This window comes from Pseudophryne corroboree, chromosome 5 (genome assembly GCF_028390025.1).
Source record: "Pseudophryne corroboree isolate aPseCor3 chromosome 5, aPseCor3.hap2, whole genome shotgun sequence".
NCBI classification, from domain to species: domain Eukaryota; kingdom Metazoa; phylum Chordata; class Amphibia; order Anura; family Myobatrachidae; genus Pseudophryne; species Pseudophryne corroboree.
The window spans coordinates 334,412,898-334,431,991 of NC_086448.1; the positions used below are offsets into that span (position 1 = coordinate 334,412,898).

Sequence of the window (19,094 nt, forward strand, 5' to 3'; positions counted from 1 at the left end):
AGTCATAAGGGCTGCCGACAAGGGTGGAGCAATAGTGTTACAAGATCTACCAGCATACAATGCAGAGATTTACCGTCAATTAAACGATCAGGCTGTATATTGCAAGTTGGGCGCAGATCCAACGGTCAGGTTCAAACAAGAGATCGATATGATCCTGATGCAAGCCCATCAAAATGCCATCATAGACAAGCAAACATTGAAGGCTTTGACGGTTGACTATCCTGTAACACCACTCTTGTACACGCTGCCAAAAGTCCATAAAAATCGGGACGCCCCCCCAGGACGCCCTATAATCTCGGCCCGGGGATCCCTTTACAGCAACATCTCTAAGTATTTGGATAGTTTTCTTCAGCCTGTTATTCAAGCAGAACCGACGGTTCTTTTGGACACCACCCAGCTACTTCTACTATTACAGAATCTCACGCAGCTTCCGGAAATATGTACACTTGCAAGCGTTGACGTAGTGAGTTTATATACGAACATCCCTCATCAGGAGGGTATTGAGGCTGTGAGAACTCTATTGTCGGGCAATTCCATCTATAAAGGGACAGACGTGGAATTTTTTCTTGCTTTACTGGAGAAGACACTCACACGTAACTTTTTTTACTTTGATGGACACTTTTATCTACAGCGGCTCGGTTGCGCCATGGGGAGCAATGTAGCACCGGCTTTTGCAAATGCCTACATGCTGAATGTAGAGAAGCGTTTATTTCTACAAAATCCATCCTTAGCTGAGAGACTTATCCTCTTTACACGCTACATTGATGATCTGTTACTCATTTGGGCAGGCACTCCAGAAGAATTCAAGGACCGGATGCAGACAATTAACCATCTGGATGCCAACATTAAATAAACGTTCGAATGTAGCACTGACGTTATTCATTATCTGGATGTGCAGATTACGAGGCATGAGAACCATCTACAGACATCAGTGTATCATAAGCCTACTGACAAAAATACGTTATTACATGCCAAAAGTTTCCATCCCATGGCTATGAAAAAGGGTTTACCCTTCTCACAATTTCTTCGTGCCAGACGTATCATCAGTAATCAGGATGATTGTGAGTTAGAATTGGATGGAATGATTGGGAAATACCTAGAGAGAGGGTACCCGTTGAAGGACCTTGAGGGTGCCAAAAGAAAAGCTTTGGCACTTCCACGTACACAATGTCTACAGCGGAGAGAAAAAACCCCAGAAAAGGTAATACCGTTAATTACCACCTACAATACTGCAAGCACAGTAGTGAGGAGAAAGGTCAGAGAATTGTGGCCAATCATTAAGACTGATAAATCTTTACCATCCCTTAATCAATACAGGGTGCAGAACTGTCATCGGAGGGGACGTAATTTGAAAGACTGGTTGGTGCACAATGACACTACGGCTGAGAAAATGGAGTTACGCTCTCACTTTTTAACGAAGAAACCTGGCTCATACAGGTGTTTAGGTTGTACTACTTGCAGGTACTTAGAAGTGGGTCCAGTAGTACTACACCCACACTCAGGGAAGAAAATTCCCATTAAGCATGTTTTGACCTGCACGTCCAAATTCGTGATCTACATCATCAAATGTCCCTGCGGCCTTGCTTATATTGGCAAAACCACCTGTACTTTCAGAGAACGGGCAGCGCAACATAGATCAGCCATAAGGCAGGCTTTGGAAGGGAAGGAGATGGAGCAGCCTGTCGCTAGACATTTTAGGGAGGCACGACATACGATGGCTGCTCTCCGATACAAGCTCATCGATCATGTCCCTCCGATGTCTAGAGGAGGTGATCGGAACAGAAAATTATTACAGTTGGAGGCACGCTGGATCTTCGAGCTCAACACTGTTGCCCCCTTGGGACTAAATGAAAATCTTTCCCTCCTTTGCTTCTTATGACATTTTTGCTTATTCTGACCTGCATCGTTTGTCTCTTTACAATCTTTTTGTCTCAGTGTACCCTTCCGCTACTGGAGTTTGCCTTCTGGATTAGATATTCGAAGTATTCATTGTCTTTGTACCTTTTCCTGCATGATCAGGTCCATGGTCTTTAGAGACTATGTACACATGACCTGTTGTGGGCCATTAATTAGTCTATAATATTTTGGCTCTATTCTTATGGTATTGATCTTAGTTTTATAGTTTCTATCTTTATATTTATATCCTTAAGGCAATCATCTATGTATGCTATAATATGTACGATGTGGTATGGTCTTATTACTATCTACACAGCCACACAAAATTTTGCTCTAAACAGGCTATCTTTTATATTTGTTTGTCCCTTCTGGTGCTGGCATTAGGTGGGGGTTTATGTTTATCACGTTGATATCCTCATTAGAGCTTTTTGGACTGAGTGTAATGTCTCTCAGCCCTTCTTGCTCTGCACGGGGAGAGATCCGCTGTATGTAGCGGTATTTTCACACGGGGTTGCCACGGGCTCCCTATTCTGATAGCCCGGCGCACTGGCGGGTTGTTTAGCAAGTCGCTATGGTAACAGCCGCGCCTATTAGGCGTGGTCAGCACGGCCTGCGGGAACATGACGCGACGCGTCTAAACTCCGGTCCGTTGCCATGATTACCATCCCGCCCATACCCTACGTCACAGTAGGGGACGGCGTTTGTGACGTCGGCGCCGGGTGCCGGAAGCAGGGGGAGCGTGGCGTGCTGTACACGCTGGTGCTATATAAGGTATGTGCTTTTGTATTTTTGTATCCTGATGAAAGGTGTAAATAAAGACACCTGAAACGTTGAAAGAAATGAAGCTGGCTTGGTGAGCTGTTTATTTTTAAAAATCCATTGGAGTGCCGCCCTTTACTTTGTTTCTAAGATATAGTATGCATATAAATATATATTTACATATAAGTACACATACATAAAAACACACACACACACACACAAATACCCAGGGCAGCAGAATGTGAGAAGCAGCTGCAGGAGAGGGAGCAGAAATTTCCATGCACTTTTCTGCTTTTGAAAAGAGACGGAGTTCTGCCGAGGAGAGCTCCGTGTAGCAGCAGCTTCTGTGACTGCGGTAGCGGTTTGTACTGAGACGGAGACTGTGCTGTCTCCGTCTCAGAAAAAAATAATTTGACTGTTCAGGTGGGGTTTCTGGGTACTCGGAAACCCCCCTGTGTGCGCTACTGAGTCCCCCCTTTAAGTAAAATATTTACACATAACTTATTGTGTAAAAAGAAATGTATTTATCGGCTTGCTTGTTAAGCTATATTACATTAACGGCAATAGTGCAGAGCCATCTAGTGGCCAAACTCTGCTTATTACAGGATTGAGAAACAAAAGGGAGAAATTTAATCGATAAGGGCCATCAGTGCCAGATTAAGGTCCTGATGGGCCTGGAGCTGAAATTTATAAAGGGCCTATTGTGGGCTGCCGCAGGGGGTGTGACTACTAATATGGGGGTGTGGTCTGTGCCGTGAGGTGCAACTAGCACCAAGGAGGGCATAGCTACCCACCTTCCTTTACCCACTTCAATCTCCTTCACCTCTTTGCTTAAATGAAGCATATACATAATAGGGCTGTTCTAATCAGTGTAACCGCTTGACCAAGGTCTGCTAGGAAGGATCAGTCTGTGTGGTCACATTCAGATTATGTAGCCCCTTGTAACAAATAGCTCCAGTTCACCTGGCGCTGATTGCGGGAGGTCTCAGTCTGTTTGTGGTATGGTAACCTCAGCGGCTTTTATTTAAACCTGAGTGGTTTTAAGTAAAAGAAATGAGTGTGGTGTGCTGCGCTCCTTTACTGGATAATTATTTGGGGACAGATGTACTAAGCCTTGAAAAGTGATAAATTTCACGGTGATAAAGTACCAAGCAACCAGCTCCTAACTGTCATTTCTCTAACGTCCTTGAGGATGCTGGGACTCCGTAAGGACCATGGGGAATAGACGGGCTCCGCAGGAGATAGGGCACTTTAAGAAAGCTTTGGATTCTGGGTGTGCACTGGCTCCTCCCTCTATGCCCCTCCTCCAGACCTCAGTTTTACACTGTGCCCAGAGCGAGATGGGTGCACTGCAGGGAGCTCCCTGAGTTCTCTGTCTAGAAAGCATTTTTGTTTAGATTTTTTCTACATTTTTACAGGGAGCACTGCTGGCAACAGGCTCCCTGCATCGAGGGACTGAGGAGAGAGGGGCAGACCTTCTTGTTTAAGATAGGCTCTGCTTCCTCGGCTACTGGACACCATTAGCTCCAGAGGGGGTGAACACAGGTTCTTACTGGGCGTCCACCCCCAGAGCCGCGCCGCCGTTCTCCTCACAGAGCCAGAAGAAACAAAGTCAGAAGACGTCTCAGGCGGCAGAAGCCTTCAGAGCTTCACTGAGGTAACGCACAGCACCGCAGCTGTGCGTCATTGCTCCCATACACCTCACATACTCCGGTCACTGTAAGGGCGCAGGGGGAAGGGGGGGCGCCCTGGGCAGCAATATAACACCTCTCTTATGGCAAAAAGTATATATACATGTACAGGTGGGCACTGTACATGTATATAAAAGAGCCCCTGCCATATTTTAGTAAGTTTGAGCGGGACAGAAGCCCGCCGCCGAGGGGGCGGGGCTTCTTTCTCAGCACTCACCAGCGCCATTTTCTCTCCACAGCACCGCTGAGAGGAAGCTCCCCGGACTCTCCCCTGCTTGACACACGGTGAAGAGGGTTTTGAATAAAAGGGGGGGGGGGCACATATTTGGCGATTATACATTACAGCAGCGCTACTGGGTAAACATTCTGTGTTTTTTCCTGGATTATATAGCGCTGGGGTGTGTGCTGGCATTCTCTCTCTGTCTCTCCAAAGGGCCTGGGGGGGGAACCTGTCTTCAGATAAGAGATTCCCTGTGTGTGTGGAGTGTGTCGATACTTGTGTGTCGACATGTCTGCGGTAAAAGGCTCTCCTAAGGAAGAGATGGAGCAAATCTGTGTGGGTGCGTGGTGTCTCCGTCGACTACGCCGACACCTGATTGGATATGTGAAATTAAGTGTTAAGATGAACTTATTACAAAAGATTAGAGAACAGACAGGGAATCTTCCCATGTCTGCCCCTATGTCACAGAGACCTTCAGAGTCTCACAACGCTCACTATCCAAAATAATAGACATCGACACAGAGTCTGACTCCAGTGTCGACTACGTTAATGCAAAGTACAGCCAAGACTGGCAGAAAAGTATTCAATATATGACTCATCTGTCCCTGACACGAGGGTACACATGTTTAAGGGGAAGAAAGCTGAGGTAAATTTCCCTCCTCTCATGAAGAAAAAGAGCGGGAATCTCCAGACAAGAGACTGCAGCTTCCCAAAAAGAATTCTCAGGGAGTATCCTTTCCCTAATGGGGCCAGGATACGATGGGAATCTTCCCCTAGGGTGTACAAGGCATTGACACGTTTAACCAAAAAGGTAGCGCTGACTTAACAGCTATCCTCAAGGATCCTGCAGCTAGCATGCAGTAAAAGTACTTTGAAGTCCATTTACACACATTCTGGTACACTACTCAGACCGGCGATTGTGTCGGCATGGGTTTATAGCGCAGTAGCAGCGTAGTCAGATAACTTATCAGCGGAGGTTGAAACCCTAGATAAGGATGACATATTATTGTCCCTAGTGTGTGTGTGTGTGTGTGTGTGTGTATATATACACACACGCGCACACACACATATATATATATATGTATGTATGTATGTATGTATGTGTATATATATATGTGTATGTATGTATGTATATATATATGTATGTATATATATATATATATGTGTATGTATGTATGTATGTATGTATGTGTATATATATATGTATGTATGTATGTATGTATAGGTATCCTTCCCCACCTGTGGCTCAGGTGTTAGCAGCGAAGGAAATGAGGCGGCACTCCATGGACTTATGCAAAAAAAAAATTGTATTCAAGGCATAGTGACAACAAATAACATCGTATCCAAAGAAACAAAATGCAGGTATCTTACACCGTTTTAAGGCATAGCAGCTTTTTCATCAGGTAAGTAAACCCTGGTGCTGTGAAAAACAGAAAATAAAGAACCAAACCAAGAGACACTCACCTGTTAAATAGCGTGGAGTGCAAGAGAGGTGTTCCCGACGTCTGTGACCGGGTCTTCCGGGTGAGTCACGTGAGCGACGCCGGGAACACCTCTCTCTTGCACTCCACGCTATTTAACAGGTGAGTGTCTCTTGGTTTGGTTTGGTTCTTTATTTTCTGTTTTTCACAGCACCAGGGTTTACTTACCTGATGAAAAGGCTGCTATGCCTTGAAACGTTGTAAGATACCTGAATTTTGTTTCTTTGGACACAATGTTATTTGTTGCCACTATGCTTTGAATACAAATTTTTTTTTGCATAAGTCCATGGAGTGCCGCCTCATTTCCTTTGCTGCTAACACCTGAGCCACAGGTGGGGAAGGATACCTCTACTGCATTACTATTAGGGGGGCACCCTGGCATTTATTTGTGTATATATATATATATATATATATATATATATATATATATATATATATATATATATATATATATATATATATATATATATATATATCTCATGCCCAAAGAGACGATAGTCTTCTGGGTTCTAGAGTCAACGCTATGTCGATTTCTGCTAAACTTGTCCTGTGGAACATGCAATGGACAGGTGATGCTGACTAAAAGGCATAGGGAGGGTTTACCTCACAAGGCTGAGGAATTGTGTGGAGAAGGGCTCTCGGACCTGGTCTCCACAGCTATAGCTGGTAATTCTGATCTTTTGCCTTATATTCCCTCACAGACTAAGAAAGCACGACATTATCAAATGCAGTCCTTTCGGTCGCAGAATAACAAAAAAGTATGAGGAGTGTCCTTTCTTACCAGAGGTAGGGCACGGGGCACAGCTAGTTCCCAGGAACAGAAGTCCTCCCTGGCCTCTACTACATCCACCGCAGGATGCGGGAGCTCCGCTAAGGGAGTCCGTCCCAGGGGGAGCACGTCTTCGACTCTTCAGCCACATCTGAGTTCACTCACAGGTGGATCCCGGGGCAATAAAAATTGTTCTCAGGGTTACAAAGGAGTTCGAAAGGTGCCTCCTCGCCGGTTTTTCCTTATCGGACCTACCGTTTTCTCCCCCAGAAGGGGAGTTATATTCAATACAATTCACACATTGTATCTCCAACAGGTGGTGCTCAAGGTTCTCCTCCTGCAACAAGGAAGGGGCTATTACTCAACCTTGGCTGTAGTTCCGAATACGTACGGTTCGGTCAGACCTATTTAAAATTAAAACCTCTGAACCTATACTAGAAAAGGTTCAAAATTAAAGTGGAATCGCTCAGAGCGATCATGGCCAGCCTGGAAAGGGGAGATTTGTTGGTGTATCTAGACATAAAGGCTGCATACCTTCATGTTCCCATTTATCCACCCCATCAGGCGTACCTGACAATTGCGGTACAGTATTGTCATTACCAATTTCAGGGTAATTGGCAGAAATGATGGTGCTCCTACGCAAGCAAGGAGTCACAGTTATCCCATACTTGGACGATCTCCTATGAGGCGAGATCAAAAGAGCAGTTGTTGAACAGCGTGTCACTTTTGCTGAAGGTGTCACAGCAACACTGCTAGTTTCTCAATATCCGGAAGTCACAGTTGGTTCCTATGACTAGTCTGCCCTTCTTGGGTATGATTCTGGATACAGACCAGAAAGGGGTTTACCTTCAGATAGAGAAGGCCCAGGAACTCATGACTCTGGTCAGGAACTTTTTGAAACCAAGACAGGTGTCGGCATCGCTGCACCCGAGTCCGGGGAAATTCATTCCCTTCGGCAGGTTCCATGCGAGGTCTTTCAAATGGGACCTACTGGACAAGTGGTCCGGGTCACATCTACAGATTCATCAGTTGATCACCCTCTCCCCCAGGGCCAGGGTATCTCTCCTGTGGTGGCTGCAAGATGCTCACCTTCTATAGGGCCGCAGGTTCGGCATTCAGGACTGGATCCTGGTGACCACGGACGCGAGCCTCCGAGGTTGGGGAGCAGTCACACAGGGAAAAATAAAATGTCCAAAGTCTTTGGTCAAGTCAAGAGACTTGTCTTCACTCCTTGGAACTAAGGGCCATATACAACGCCCTACGTCAGGCGGAGACCTTACTTCGCGACCAACCGGTTCTGATCCAGTCGGACAACGTCACCGCAGTAGCTCATCTAAACCGCCAAGGCGGCACAAGGAGCAGAGTGGCGATGGCGGAAGCCACCAGAATTCTTCGCTGGGCGGAGAATCATGTAAGCGCACTGTCAGCAGTGTTCATTCCGGGAGTGGACGACTGGGAAGCAGACTTCCTCAGCGGACACGACCTACGTCCTGGAGAGTGGGGACTTCATCAGGAAGTCTTAGCACAGATTGCAATTCGGTGGAGACTGCCACTGATAGACATGATGGCGTCCCGCTTCAACACAAAGCCGCAGAGTTATTGCGCCAGGTCAGGAGACCCTCAGGCAGTAAGCTATGGACGCCCTAGTGACACCGTGGGTGTTCCGGTCAGTTTCTGTGTTTACTCCTCTTCCTCTCATACCCATGGTGTTGAGGATAATAAGAAAAAGAGGAGTGAGACCAATTCTCATTGTTGCAGATTGGACACGGAGGACCTGGTATCCAGATCTGCAGGAAATGCTCACAGAGAATCCGTGGCCTCTTCGTCTAAGGCAGGACCTGCTGCAGCAGGGGCCCTGTCTGTTCCCAGACTTACCACGGCTGCGTTTGACGGCATGGCGGTTCAACGCAGGATCCTAGTGGTAATGGGTATTCCTCCGGAGGTCATTCCTACCCTAATTAAGGCTAGGAAGGAAGTGACATTGAAACATTATCACCGAATATGCGAAAATATGTTTCCTGATGTGAGGCCAGGAATGCTCCTACGGAGGAATTCCTTTTGGTCCGTCAGCTTCACTTCCTTCAAACTGGAGTGAATTTGGGCCTAAAATTAGGATCGATAAAGGTTCAAATTTCGGCCTTATCCATTTTCTTCCAAAAAGAGTTGGCTTCTCTTCCTGAAGTACAAACGTTTGTGTAGGGAGTACGGCATTTTTAGCCTCCTTTTGTACCGCCGGTGGCGCCTTGGGACCTTAACGTGGTGTTACGGTTCCTTAAGTCTCATTGGTTTGAACCACTTAAGTCAGTGGTGTTGAAATATTTCACCTGGAAGGTGGTCATGTTAGTCTTGACTTCGGCTAGGCGAGTTTCGGAATTGGAGGCTTTTATCACTAAAAGCCCTATCTGATTGTCCATATGGATAGAGCGAAATTGCGGACCCGTCCTCAATTCCTGCCAAAGGTTGTCTCATCCTTTCATATGAACCAACCTATTGTCGTGTCTGTGGTTACGCGTGATTTAGAGGATTCCGAGTCCCTGGATGTGGTCAGGGCTTTGAAAATGTACGTGGCCAGAACGGCTATGATCTGCAAAACAGAAGCACTGTTTGTCCTGTATACAGCCAACAAGGTTGGCGGCCCTACTTCAAAGCAGACTATTGCTCGCTGGATCTGTAACACGATTCAGCTGGAGCATTCTACGGCAGGATTGCCGTTACCTAAATCAGTTTAGGCCCATTCCACTAGGAAGGTGGGCTCTTCTTGGGCGGCTGCCCGAGGGGTCTCGGCACTACAGCTGTGCCGAGCTGCTACTTGGTCGGGGTCAAATACCTTTGCAAAGTTCTGTAAGTTTGATACCCTGACTGAGGAGGACCTCCTGTTTGCTCAATTCGGTGCTGCAGAGTCATCCGCACTCTCCCGCCCGTTTGGGAGCTTTGGTATAATCCCCATGGTCCTTACGGAGTCCCAGCATCTCAAGGACGTTAGAGAAAATAAGATTTTATTTACCGGTAAATCTATTTCTCGTAGTCCGTAGAGGATGCTGGGCGCCTGTCCCAAGTGCGGACTTCTTCTGCAAGACTTGTATATAGTTATTGCTTACATAAGGGTTATGTTATAGTTTATCGGTTGAACTGAGGCTATGTTGTTGTTCATACTGTTAACTGGGTAGTTTATCACAAGTTATACGGTGTGATTGGTGTGGCTGGTATGGATCTCGCCCTTAGATTTACAAAAATCCTTCCTTGTACTGTCCATCTTCTCTGGGCACAGTTTCCCTAACTGAGGTCTGGAGGAGGGGTATAGAGGGAGGAGCCAGTGCACACCCAGAGTCCAAAGCTTTCTTAAAGTGCCCTATCTCCTGCGGAGCCCGTCTATTCCTCATGGTCCTTACGGAGTCACAGCATCCTCTACGGACTACGAGAAATAGATTTACCGGTAAGTAAAATCTTATTTTCTCAATCCCAGCCTGTAACATGGCAGTTAGGAGCTGGGGTGTAGTATGAGTTGCCGGCGGCCGAGTCCCCGGCGGCCAGCATAGCGGCGCCGGGATCCCGACTGCTGGCTTGCCGACAGTGGGGTGAGCGCAAATGAGCCCCTCCGGGGGTGTCGTGGACCTCCAAGAGGGAGAAAAGGTGTCGGTATGCCGTGTGTTGGGATTCCGTCGCCGGTATACTGTGCGCCGGGATCCCAACAACCGGTATACTGAATACCACCCAGGAGCTGATTGGCTGGTACTTTATCACCGTGAAATTTATCACTTTTCAAGGCTTAGTACATCTCTCCCATCTCTGTGTGTAGATAGATTTATTTATGACAGCTCCCAGCGACGATCGTTACTTACATTAAACCGCACAGCGGAATCCGTTGTTCACATTACACCGCACAGCACTGTCACATTACAACGCACTGTGGCATCCTTTATGCACATTACGTCACCCAGCAGCATTTGTTACTCACGTTACACCGCCCAGCGATGTCCGTTAGTCACATTACAACGCACAGTGGCATCTGTTATTCACATTACACCATCCGGCAATGTCCATTATTCATATTACACTGCACAGCAGCGTCCATTATTCACAATACAGCGTACAGCGGCGGCACATTACACCCCACAGAGGCATCCGTTATTCCCATTACACTGCACAGAGCACCCGTTGTACACATTATGCGCACGACAGCGTCCGTTACTCACATTACACCGCACAGCAGCATCACATTATTTACATTACAGTGTACAGCGGCATCACATTACACCCCGCGGCGGCATCCTTTATTCCCTTTATACTGCACTGCGGCATCCATTGTTCACATTACAGTGCACTGCGGCATCCTTTATGCACATTACATCACCCAGCAGCATTCGATACTCACATTACACCGCCAGCGACATCCGTTACTCACAATACAACGCACAGTGGCATCTGTTATTCACATTACACTGCCCAGCGGCATCCGTTACTCACAATACAACGCCCAGCGGCGTCCCTAGCTCACATTACACCGCACAGAGGCATCCGTTATTCACATTGCAGAGCACAGTAGCGTCACATTACAGCGCCCTTCAACATCCGTTACTCACATTACAGCGCCCAGTGATGTCTGTTACTCACATTACAATGCTCTGCGACATTCGGTATTTACATTACAACGCCCAGCAGCATCCGTTACTCACATCACACTGGACACCGTTGTCACATTATTCACATTACAGAACACAGCAGCATCTGTTACTCACATTACACCGCACAGTAGCGTCACATTATTCACATGACCGTGTACAGCAGCGTCACATTACACCGTCCAGTGGCATCCGTCACACACGTTACACCATACAGCGGTATCACATTATTCACGTTATAGCGTAGTCACATTACACCGCACAGAGGCATCCATTACTCGCATTACACCGCACAGAGGCGTCCATTACTCGCATTACACCGCGCAGAGGCGTCCATTACTCACATTACACCGCGCAGAGGCGTCCATTACTCACATTACACCGCGCAGAGGCGTCCATTACTCACATTACACCGCGCAGAGGCGTCCATTACTCACATAACACCGCGCAGAGGCGTCCATTACTCACATTAGACTGCACAGAGGCGTCCATTACTCACAATATACTGCAGAGAGACGTCCATTACTCACAATATACTGCAGAGAGACGTCCATTACTCACATTACACCGCGCAGAGGCGTCCATTCCTCACATTGTACCGCACAGAGGCGTCCATTACTCACATTGTACCGCGCAGAGGCGTCCATTACTCACATTACACCGCGCAGAGGCGTCCATTACTCACATTACACCGCGCAGAGGCATCCATTCCTCACATTACACCGCGCAGAGGCGTCCATTACTCACATTACACCGCGCAGAGGCGTCCATTACTCACATTACACCGCGCAGAGGCGTCCATTACTCACATAACACCGCGCAGAGGCGTCCATTACTCACATTAGACTGCACAGAGGCGTCCATTACTCACAATATACTGCAGAGAGACGTCCATTACTCACAATATACTGCAGAGAGACGTCCATTACTCACATTACACCGCGCAGAGGCGTCCATTCCTCACATTGTACCGCACAGAGGCGTCCATTACTCACATTGTACCGCGCAGAGGCGTCCATTACTCACATTACACCGCGCAGAGGCGTCCATTACTCACATTACACCGCGCAGAGGCATCCATTCCTCACATTGTACCGCAGAGGCGTCCATTCCTCACATTGTACCGCACAGAGGCGTCCATTCCTCACATTGTACCGCACAGAGGCGTCCATTCCTCACATTGTACCGCACAGAGGCGTCCATTCCTCCCATTGTACCGCACAGAGGCGTCCATTCCTCCCATTGTACCGCACAGAGGCGTCCATTCCTCCCATTGTACCGCACAGAGGCGTCCATTCCTCCCATTGTACCGCACAGAGGCGTCCATTCCTCCCATTGTACCGCACAGAGGCGTCCATTCCTCCCATTGTACCGCACAGAGGCGTCCATTCCTCCCATTGTACCGCACAGAGGCGTCCATTCCTCCCATTGTACCGCACAGAGGCGTCCATTCCTCCCATTGTACCGCACAGAGGCGTCCATTCCTCCCATTGTACCGCACAGAGGCGTCCATTCCTCCCATTGTACCGCACAGAGGCGTCCATTCCTCCCATTGTACCGCACAGAGGCGTCCATTCCTCCCATTGTACCGCACAGAGGCGTCCATTCCTCCCATTGTACCGCACAGAGGCGTCCATTCCTCCCATTGTACCGCACAGAGGCGTCCATTCCTCCCATTGTACCGCACAGAGGCGTCCATTCCTCCCATTGTACCGCACAGAGGCGTCCATTCCTCCCATTGTACCGCACAGAGGCGTCCATTCCTCCCATTGTACCGCACAGAGGCGTCCATTCCTCCCATTGTACCGCACAGAGGCGTCCATTCCTCCCATTGTACCGCACAGAGGCGTCCATTCCTCCCATTGTACCGCACAGAGGCGTCCATTCCTCCCATTGTACCGCACAGCGGCGTCCATTCCTCCCATTGTACCGCACAGCGACGTGTATTACTTACATTACAAAGCCCAGTGTTAGCCGATACTCATATTACATCGCCCAGCAACATCTGTTACTCACAGTACACCGTGGGCGGGGGGTGACGTGAGTGGGGTGTGCGGGGGGAGGGGAGTGATAGTACTGCTCTATCACAAGAGCACTTTGTTTGTAGGCAGAGGTCAGAGAGATTAGAGAAGACTCATACTCGCCAATCCTGCTGGATCCACTGCAGCCGCACCGTCTCTTCCTCCGAGGTACGCGCGATTACGTCAGCGGAGTTCGGCGTGCAGACCACTTCCTGACAGCCGGGTGGTGTGGGGGCGGGACCTGTTTAGCGGCCGGCGGCCGCAGCGCACAAGGCAACGTACATTAAGTTGGTGGGGTAGGCGGGGCCACAGATGACAGGCGGCCACACACACCAATCAGCCCACCGGTTCTCTCCTTGGGAGAAGGAGGATGCAAGTACAGAGCCACAATTCATTTGCAATGCTGATCAATAGATTTCCTGTTCTGGCACCAGGGCTTTTGCCGGAAAGCCTGGTGATGAAGCTCCTTCAGTTAGGGCTAAAAAAAAATGTCTTCATCTCCCTTCCTGACATTGGAATACCTGTCAGCAGCGGGACTCACTTACCAACAGGCTAGCAGATCGCGGGCATAATGCCGTGAGGGGGCGTGGCCTAATGCAGCGAGGGGGCGGAACTACGGCCGTGGGAGGCGAACATGAAAAAAAAATTGTGCCACTGATCGGCGCTGCGGCTGGGGGGTGAGGGGGGTCCGGCTGGTGTTGGTGATGCCGGAGGGGGCGGGCCCTAGGGTGCGCTGCAGGCTGCCGTAGCAGGAAAAAAAAATTCCTGTTTACAGCAGCAAAGACATTTGCAGATTCCGTGGGCCTATTTTTCAGGGTGGGCTTGGAGCTGCAGCTCCATCAGCCCCATTGTAAATCCGGCCCTGAGGGCCATAAGTGCCTCCTGAATGGTCGAGTGAAGACGCTTTGCAACCAGTGGCATATATGATTTTCCCTTGCACTTCTGTGGGATGTTAGGAAATAATATTAAAGATTTCCTATAGCAATAGACTGTAATGAGCGCAGACACACAAGTGTTTGTCAGGTGGCACTTCCATAGCATACTAGATAATCTATACAGTATTATTGATTCTTGTATGCCAACACCTTCAGCAGTGTTGTATACAATACATTCAGGCATTTTACAATTACATACATTGTAACATTTACATAAACATGGAGACACATTAAATGAGAATCCTGCTTGAGGGCTTACAGTAAATGTATTTGACATTTATAGAAAGTCCTGTGTGGTTTAACGTCTGCAGCAATTTACCTGTTTGCAGATTCAGTCAAATGAAGTCTGAAAAATGTGAAGACCAAAATATGAGAGCGACCACAAAGAGAATTAGTAATTAGTGTATGGTTTTGTAGTGAACACTTTCAAGTATGACTAATGAATCCTTTGCAATTATTTTTCATTCTACAGGTAGAAGAATTATTAGAAAAATATATGGACTGTTACGATATAGTTCTAGTAAAAGATGAGACTCTGGATGTGGCTAACTCCATCCTACAGAAGATCCTGTAAATTGCACTAAAGAAGAACCCTCGCTGTCCATTGACTGATGGGGAAGACAAATGGCAACTGTTTTCTCCAGTGGGAAGGGGGGGATACAGATTATTATTGTTTTAACCTTTTTCTGAATATAGTTTAACTTCCTTTTATTTCAATTTATTTAATAGAAACCTTTTGGAATTTCAGAGCACTTTACTTTTCTGCACTGTGCTGCTACAGTATATTATACCTCCATGTTTTTCTTTTTTTGCAATACATCCACTGCCTTCAGCTGGGTCTGGTCAGCATCTTGGTGGTTCGGATACCGGCAGTCAGCATCCCGACACTACTCGGAATGCCGACACCAGCATCCCGAATAGTCACCAGCCCGGCGAAGGATCCCGAACGAGTATTTGCTGGACCGTCTGACCGTTAAGAGGGGGAGGGGGAGAGGGTTAGGTTTAGGATGCAGGGGGAGGGTTAGGTTTAAGCTGCGTGGAGGGGGGGGGGAGGGTTAGGTTTAGGTGCCCCTGGGGAGGCTTAGGGTTAGGCTGTGGGGAAGGGAGGTTAGCTTTAGGGCACCAACGGGGAAGGTTAGGGGACCAGTGGGGGGGGGGAGGTGCTTACCTTCCACTGTCCGGATTCTGATCATTGGGATGCCGCGGTCTGTATTCTGACCACCGGCATCCCAACTGCCGGCATTTCAATCCCAATCCCTTCAGTTTATGTGGATAATCCGAATGCAATAAAATTATATTAGCCTCCATTATATAATAAATTTCATCCTACATGTGAAAAATGTAAAGAGTTGAAATGAGATCTATATTTTCATATTTGCTTTTAGGTGTTGTTTTGTAATAGCATATATGTTTACTGAAGGCCAAATAATGTGCATGTTTAAAAGTGTTGTTTCTATAGTGTTTTTATGTATTAAAAGTTCTACCAGTATCCACTGTAATTTGTCATTTGTGGGCTGTATTTTTTAGTATACAAAATCAATATTTTAATTTTTATTTGCCAGTGATTTACAATATTAATCATGCAGCACATTTTATAATTTTAAAGTGTAAACATATATACATGTATATTGGTATGGTGTACACAAAGACATTATTACTAAGACAGAAGCCACTAATTTACATGTTTAAGAGAAATTTTAGATTATTTAAAAAAAAAAAAAAATTAAATTAATGCTCTGTATACTAATCAGCTGCAGAGTTGTTGGAGCATTAGCCAGATTTTTTAAAATAGTTTCCTGGCCAGAAGGTAATTTTATGTTATGGAAAATTGTGGGAATTTGCTGCAGCATCCAGAAAAAAATACCTAGGAGGGTATTCAGTTTAATGAAGGTTTTTTGACCAGTCGAAAAAAAATTGCATTTCTCATACGTCCTAGAGGATGCTGGTGATGCTTCAAGAACCATGGGGGGTATAGACGGGGTCCGCAGGAGACATGGGCACTTTAAGACTTTAAAGGGGTGTGAACTGGCGCCTCCATCTATGCCCCTCCTCCAGACTCCAGTTAGATTATGTGCCCAGTGAGACTGGATGCACACTGAGGAGTTCTCCAGAGTTTCTCAGGAAAAAAAGACTGTTAGGTTTATTATTTTCAGGGAGACCTACTGGCAACAGGCTCCCTGCTTCGTGGGACTGGGTGGAGAGAAACAGACCTACTTCTGTGAGTTCAAAGGCTCTGCTTCTTAGGCTACTGGACACCATTAGCTCCAGAGGGTCCGATCACTTGGTACGCCTAGCTGCTCGTTCCCGGAGCCGCGCAGTCACCCCCTTGCAGAGCCGGAAGACAGAATCCGGGTGAGTAAAGAAGATCAGAAGACTTCAGTTACTGCAGAAGACGGCTTTTTGAGGTACCGTGCAGCGGCCACGCTACGCGCCATGCTCCCACATAAGAACGGCACTGCAGGGCGCAGGGGGGGCGCCCTGGGCAGCATAAATCCTCAAATTAGCGACTGGCAGAAGTGTATAAAGTGCCTGGGCACTAATTACAGACCCCCGCCATTATAAATATGTAAAATTAAGCGGGACTGAAGCGTGCCATTAAGGCCCTCTCAGCTCTGACCAGCGCAATTTTCTCTTCACAGAAGCTGCAAAGGCGCTGAGCCTGGCCTCCCACACTGCTGTACAAGTAACAGGATGCAAAACGGGGGGCACGAGATTTGGTGCTAATTATTTGAAAGTAAAAGTGCTAACAGGTCTGGGCAGTAATTTACTCGCTTCAGAACCGGGGTAGGCGCTGGGTTGTGAGCTGGCAGAACTCCCTCTGTGTTTCTCTAACAGGCTTTGTTGTGGGTCTGTCTCCTATAGCCTCAGTGTGGTTGTGGGTGTCGGTACATGTGTGTCGACATGTCTGAGGCTGAGTGCTCTTCCCAGGAGGAGGCTGGAGTGGGGACAGATAACGCTGTGGGAGTGACCGTGTCGGCACTGCCGATGGCTGATTGGGTAAATATGTTGAGTGTTTTGAATGCAAATGTGGCTCGGTTGACTAAGATTAGATAAATCTGAGTCCCTGAACCAGACATGGAGGAAATCCATGGAGGATGCGTTGTCACAAGCTCAGACCCCTTCGGGGTCACAGAAACGTGCATTTACCCAGATAGCAGATACGGATACCGACACGGACTCTGAAACCAGTGTCGACTATAGTGATGCCAGATAAAAGCATTCAGTACATGATTGTGGCGATAAAAGAAGTGTTGCATATAACAGAGGACCCTGCTATTCCTGATACTAGGGTCTGTATGTATAAAGGAAAGAAACCTGAGGTAACGTTTCCTCCCTCTCATGAACTGAACGCTCTTTTTGAAAAGCCTTGGGAAAATCCTGACAAGAAGGTACAGGTTCCCAAAAGAATTCCAGTGGCATATCCGTTTCCTTTTGGGGACAGGGAAAAGTGGGAGTCAACCCCCACGGTGGACAAAGCTCTATCGCGTCTATCCAAAAAGTTGGCGCTTCCTTCTCCTGACGCGGCAGCCCTAAAGGATCCTGCGGATCGTAAGCAGGAAAATACACTAAAATCTATTTGTCACTACGGGTTCGCTACTCAGGCCTGCCGTTGCTTCGGCATGGGTGAGTAGCGCTATTGAAAAGTGGGCAGATAACTTGTCATCTGAGATAGATACCCTAGACAGGGATAGCGTGCTTTTGACTCTGGGTCATATCAGGGACGCTGCAGCATATTTAAAAGAAGCTGTAAGGGATATTGGCCTTTTGGGATCAAGGGCCAATGCCATGGCAGTCTCAGCTAGGAGAGCATTGTGGATTCATCAATGGAATGCTGGTGCTGACTCTAAGAAGGCGATGGAGTCTTTACCGTTTAACGGTAGTGTCTTGTTTGGTGACTGCCTCACTGACCTGGTATCTACGGCTACCGTGGGTAAGTCGTCATTTTTACCTTATGTTCCTGCGCAACAAAAGAAAATGCCCCACTATCAGATGCAGTCCTTTCGGCCCAATAAATTCAAAAAAGGACGAGGGTCCTCCTTCCTTGCTGCAAGAGGAAAGGGAAAAAGGTCACAGGCTGTGGCAAGTTCCCAAGAGTAGAAGTCCTCTCTGGCTTCTACCAAATCCACCGCATGACGCTGGGACTCCTCTGCGGGAGTCCACACCAGTGGGGGCATGTCTCAAACTCTTCAGTTAGGTCTGGGTGCACTCGGACCTGGATCCTTGGATATTAGAAATAGTAACCCACGGGAACAAATTAGAGTTTCAAGACATGCCCTCTCACCGATTTTTCAAATCGGCCTTGCCAGCTTCTCATCTAGAAAGGGAGGTAGTATGCGCTGCAATACTAAAGCTGTGTCAAAATCAAGTCATTGTCACAGTACCCCCGTCACAACAGGGGGAGGGTTTTTTTCCGAGTTTGTTCGTGGTCCCGAAGCCGGATGGCTCAGTCAGACCGATTCTGAACCTAAAATCCCTCAATTTCTTTCTAAAAAAATTCAAATTCAAGATGGAATCTCTCCAAGCAGTGATCTCCAGTCTGGAGGAGGGGGAAGTATGGTGTCGGTCGACATAAAGGATGCTTACTTACACGTTCCCATATATCCTCCACATCAGGCATACCTGAGGTTTGCTGTTCAGGATTGTCATTACCAATTTCAGATGTTGCCGTTTGGTCTGTCCACAGCACCAAGGATTTTCACCGG

The 19,094-nt window shown here is 47.5% G+C and overlaps 1 protein-coding gene across 6 annotated transcripts in view; it reads left to right on the forward strand.

Annotated features, from left to right (window-relative positions):
- NT5C3A (5'-nucleotidase, cytosolic IIIA) overlaps positions 1-15,400 on the forward strand; it is a 236,780-nt gene extending 221,380 nt beyond the window's left edge. For all 6 annotated transcript variants that reach the window (XM_063922542.1, XM_063922543.1, XM_063922547.1 and 3 more), the window contains one exon: positions 14,864-15,400. In XM_063922542.1, coding sequence (XP_063778612.1) covers positions 14,864-14,965 — 102 coding nt within the window. In that variant the 3' untranslated portion in view covers positions 14,966-15,400. The remainder of the gene's footprint in view (positions 1-14,863) is intronic.
- Positions 15,401-19,094: the final 3,694 nt, after the last annotated feature.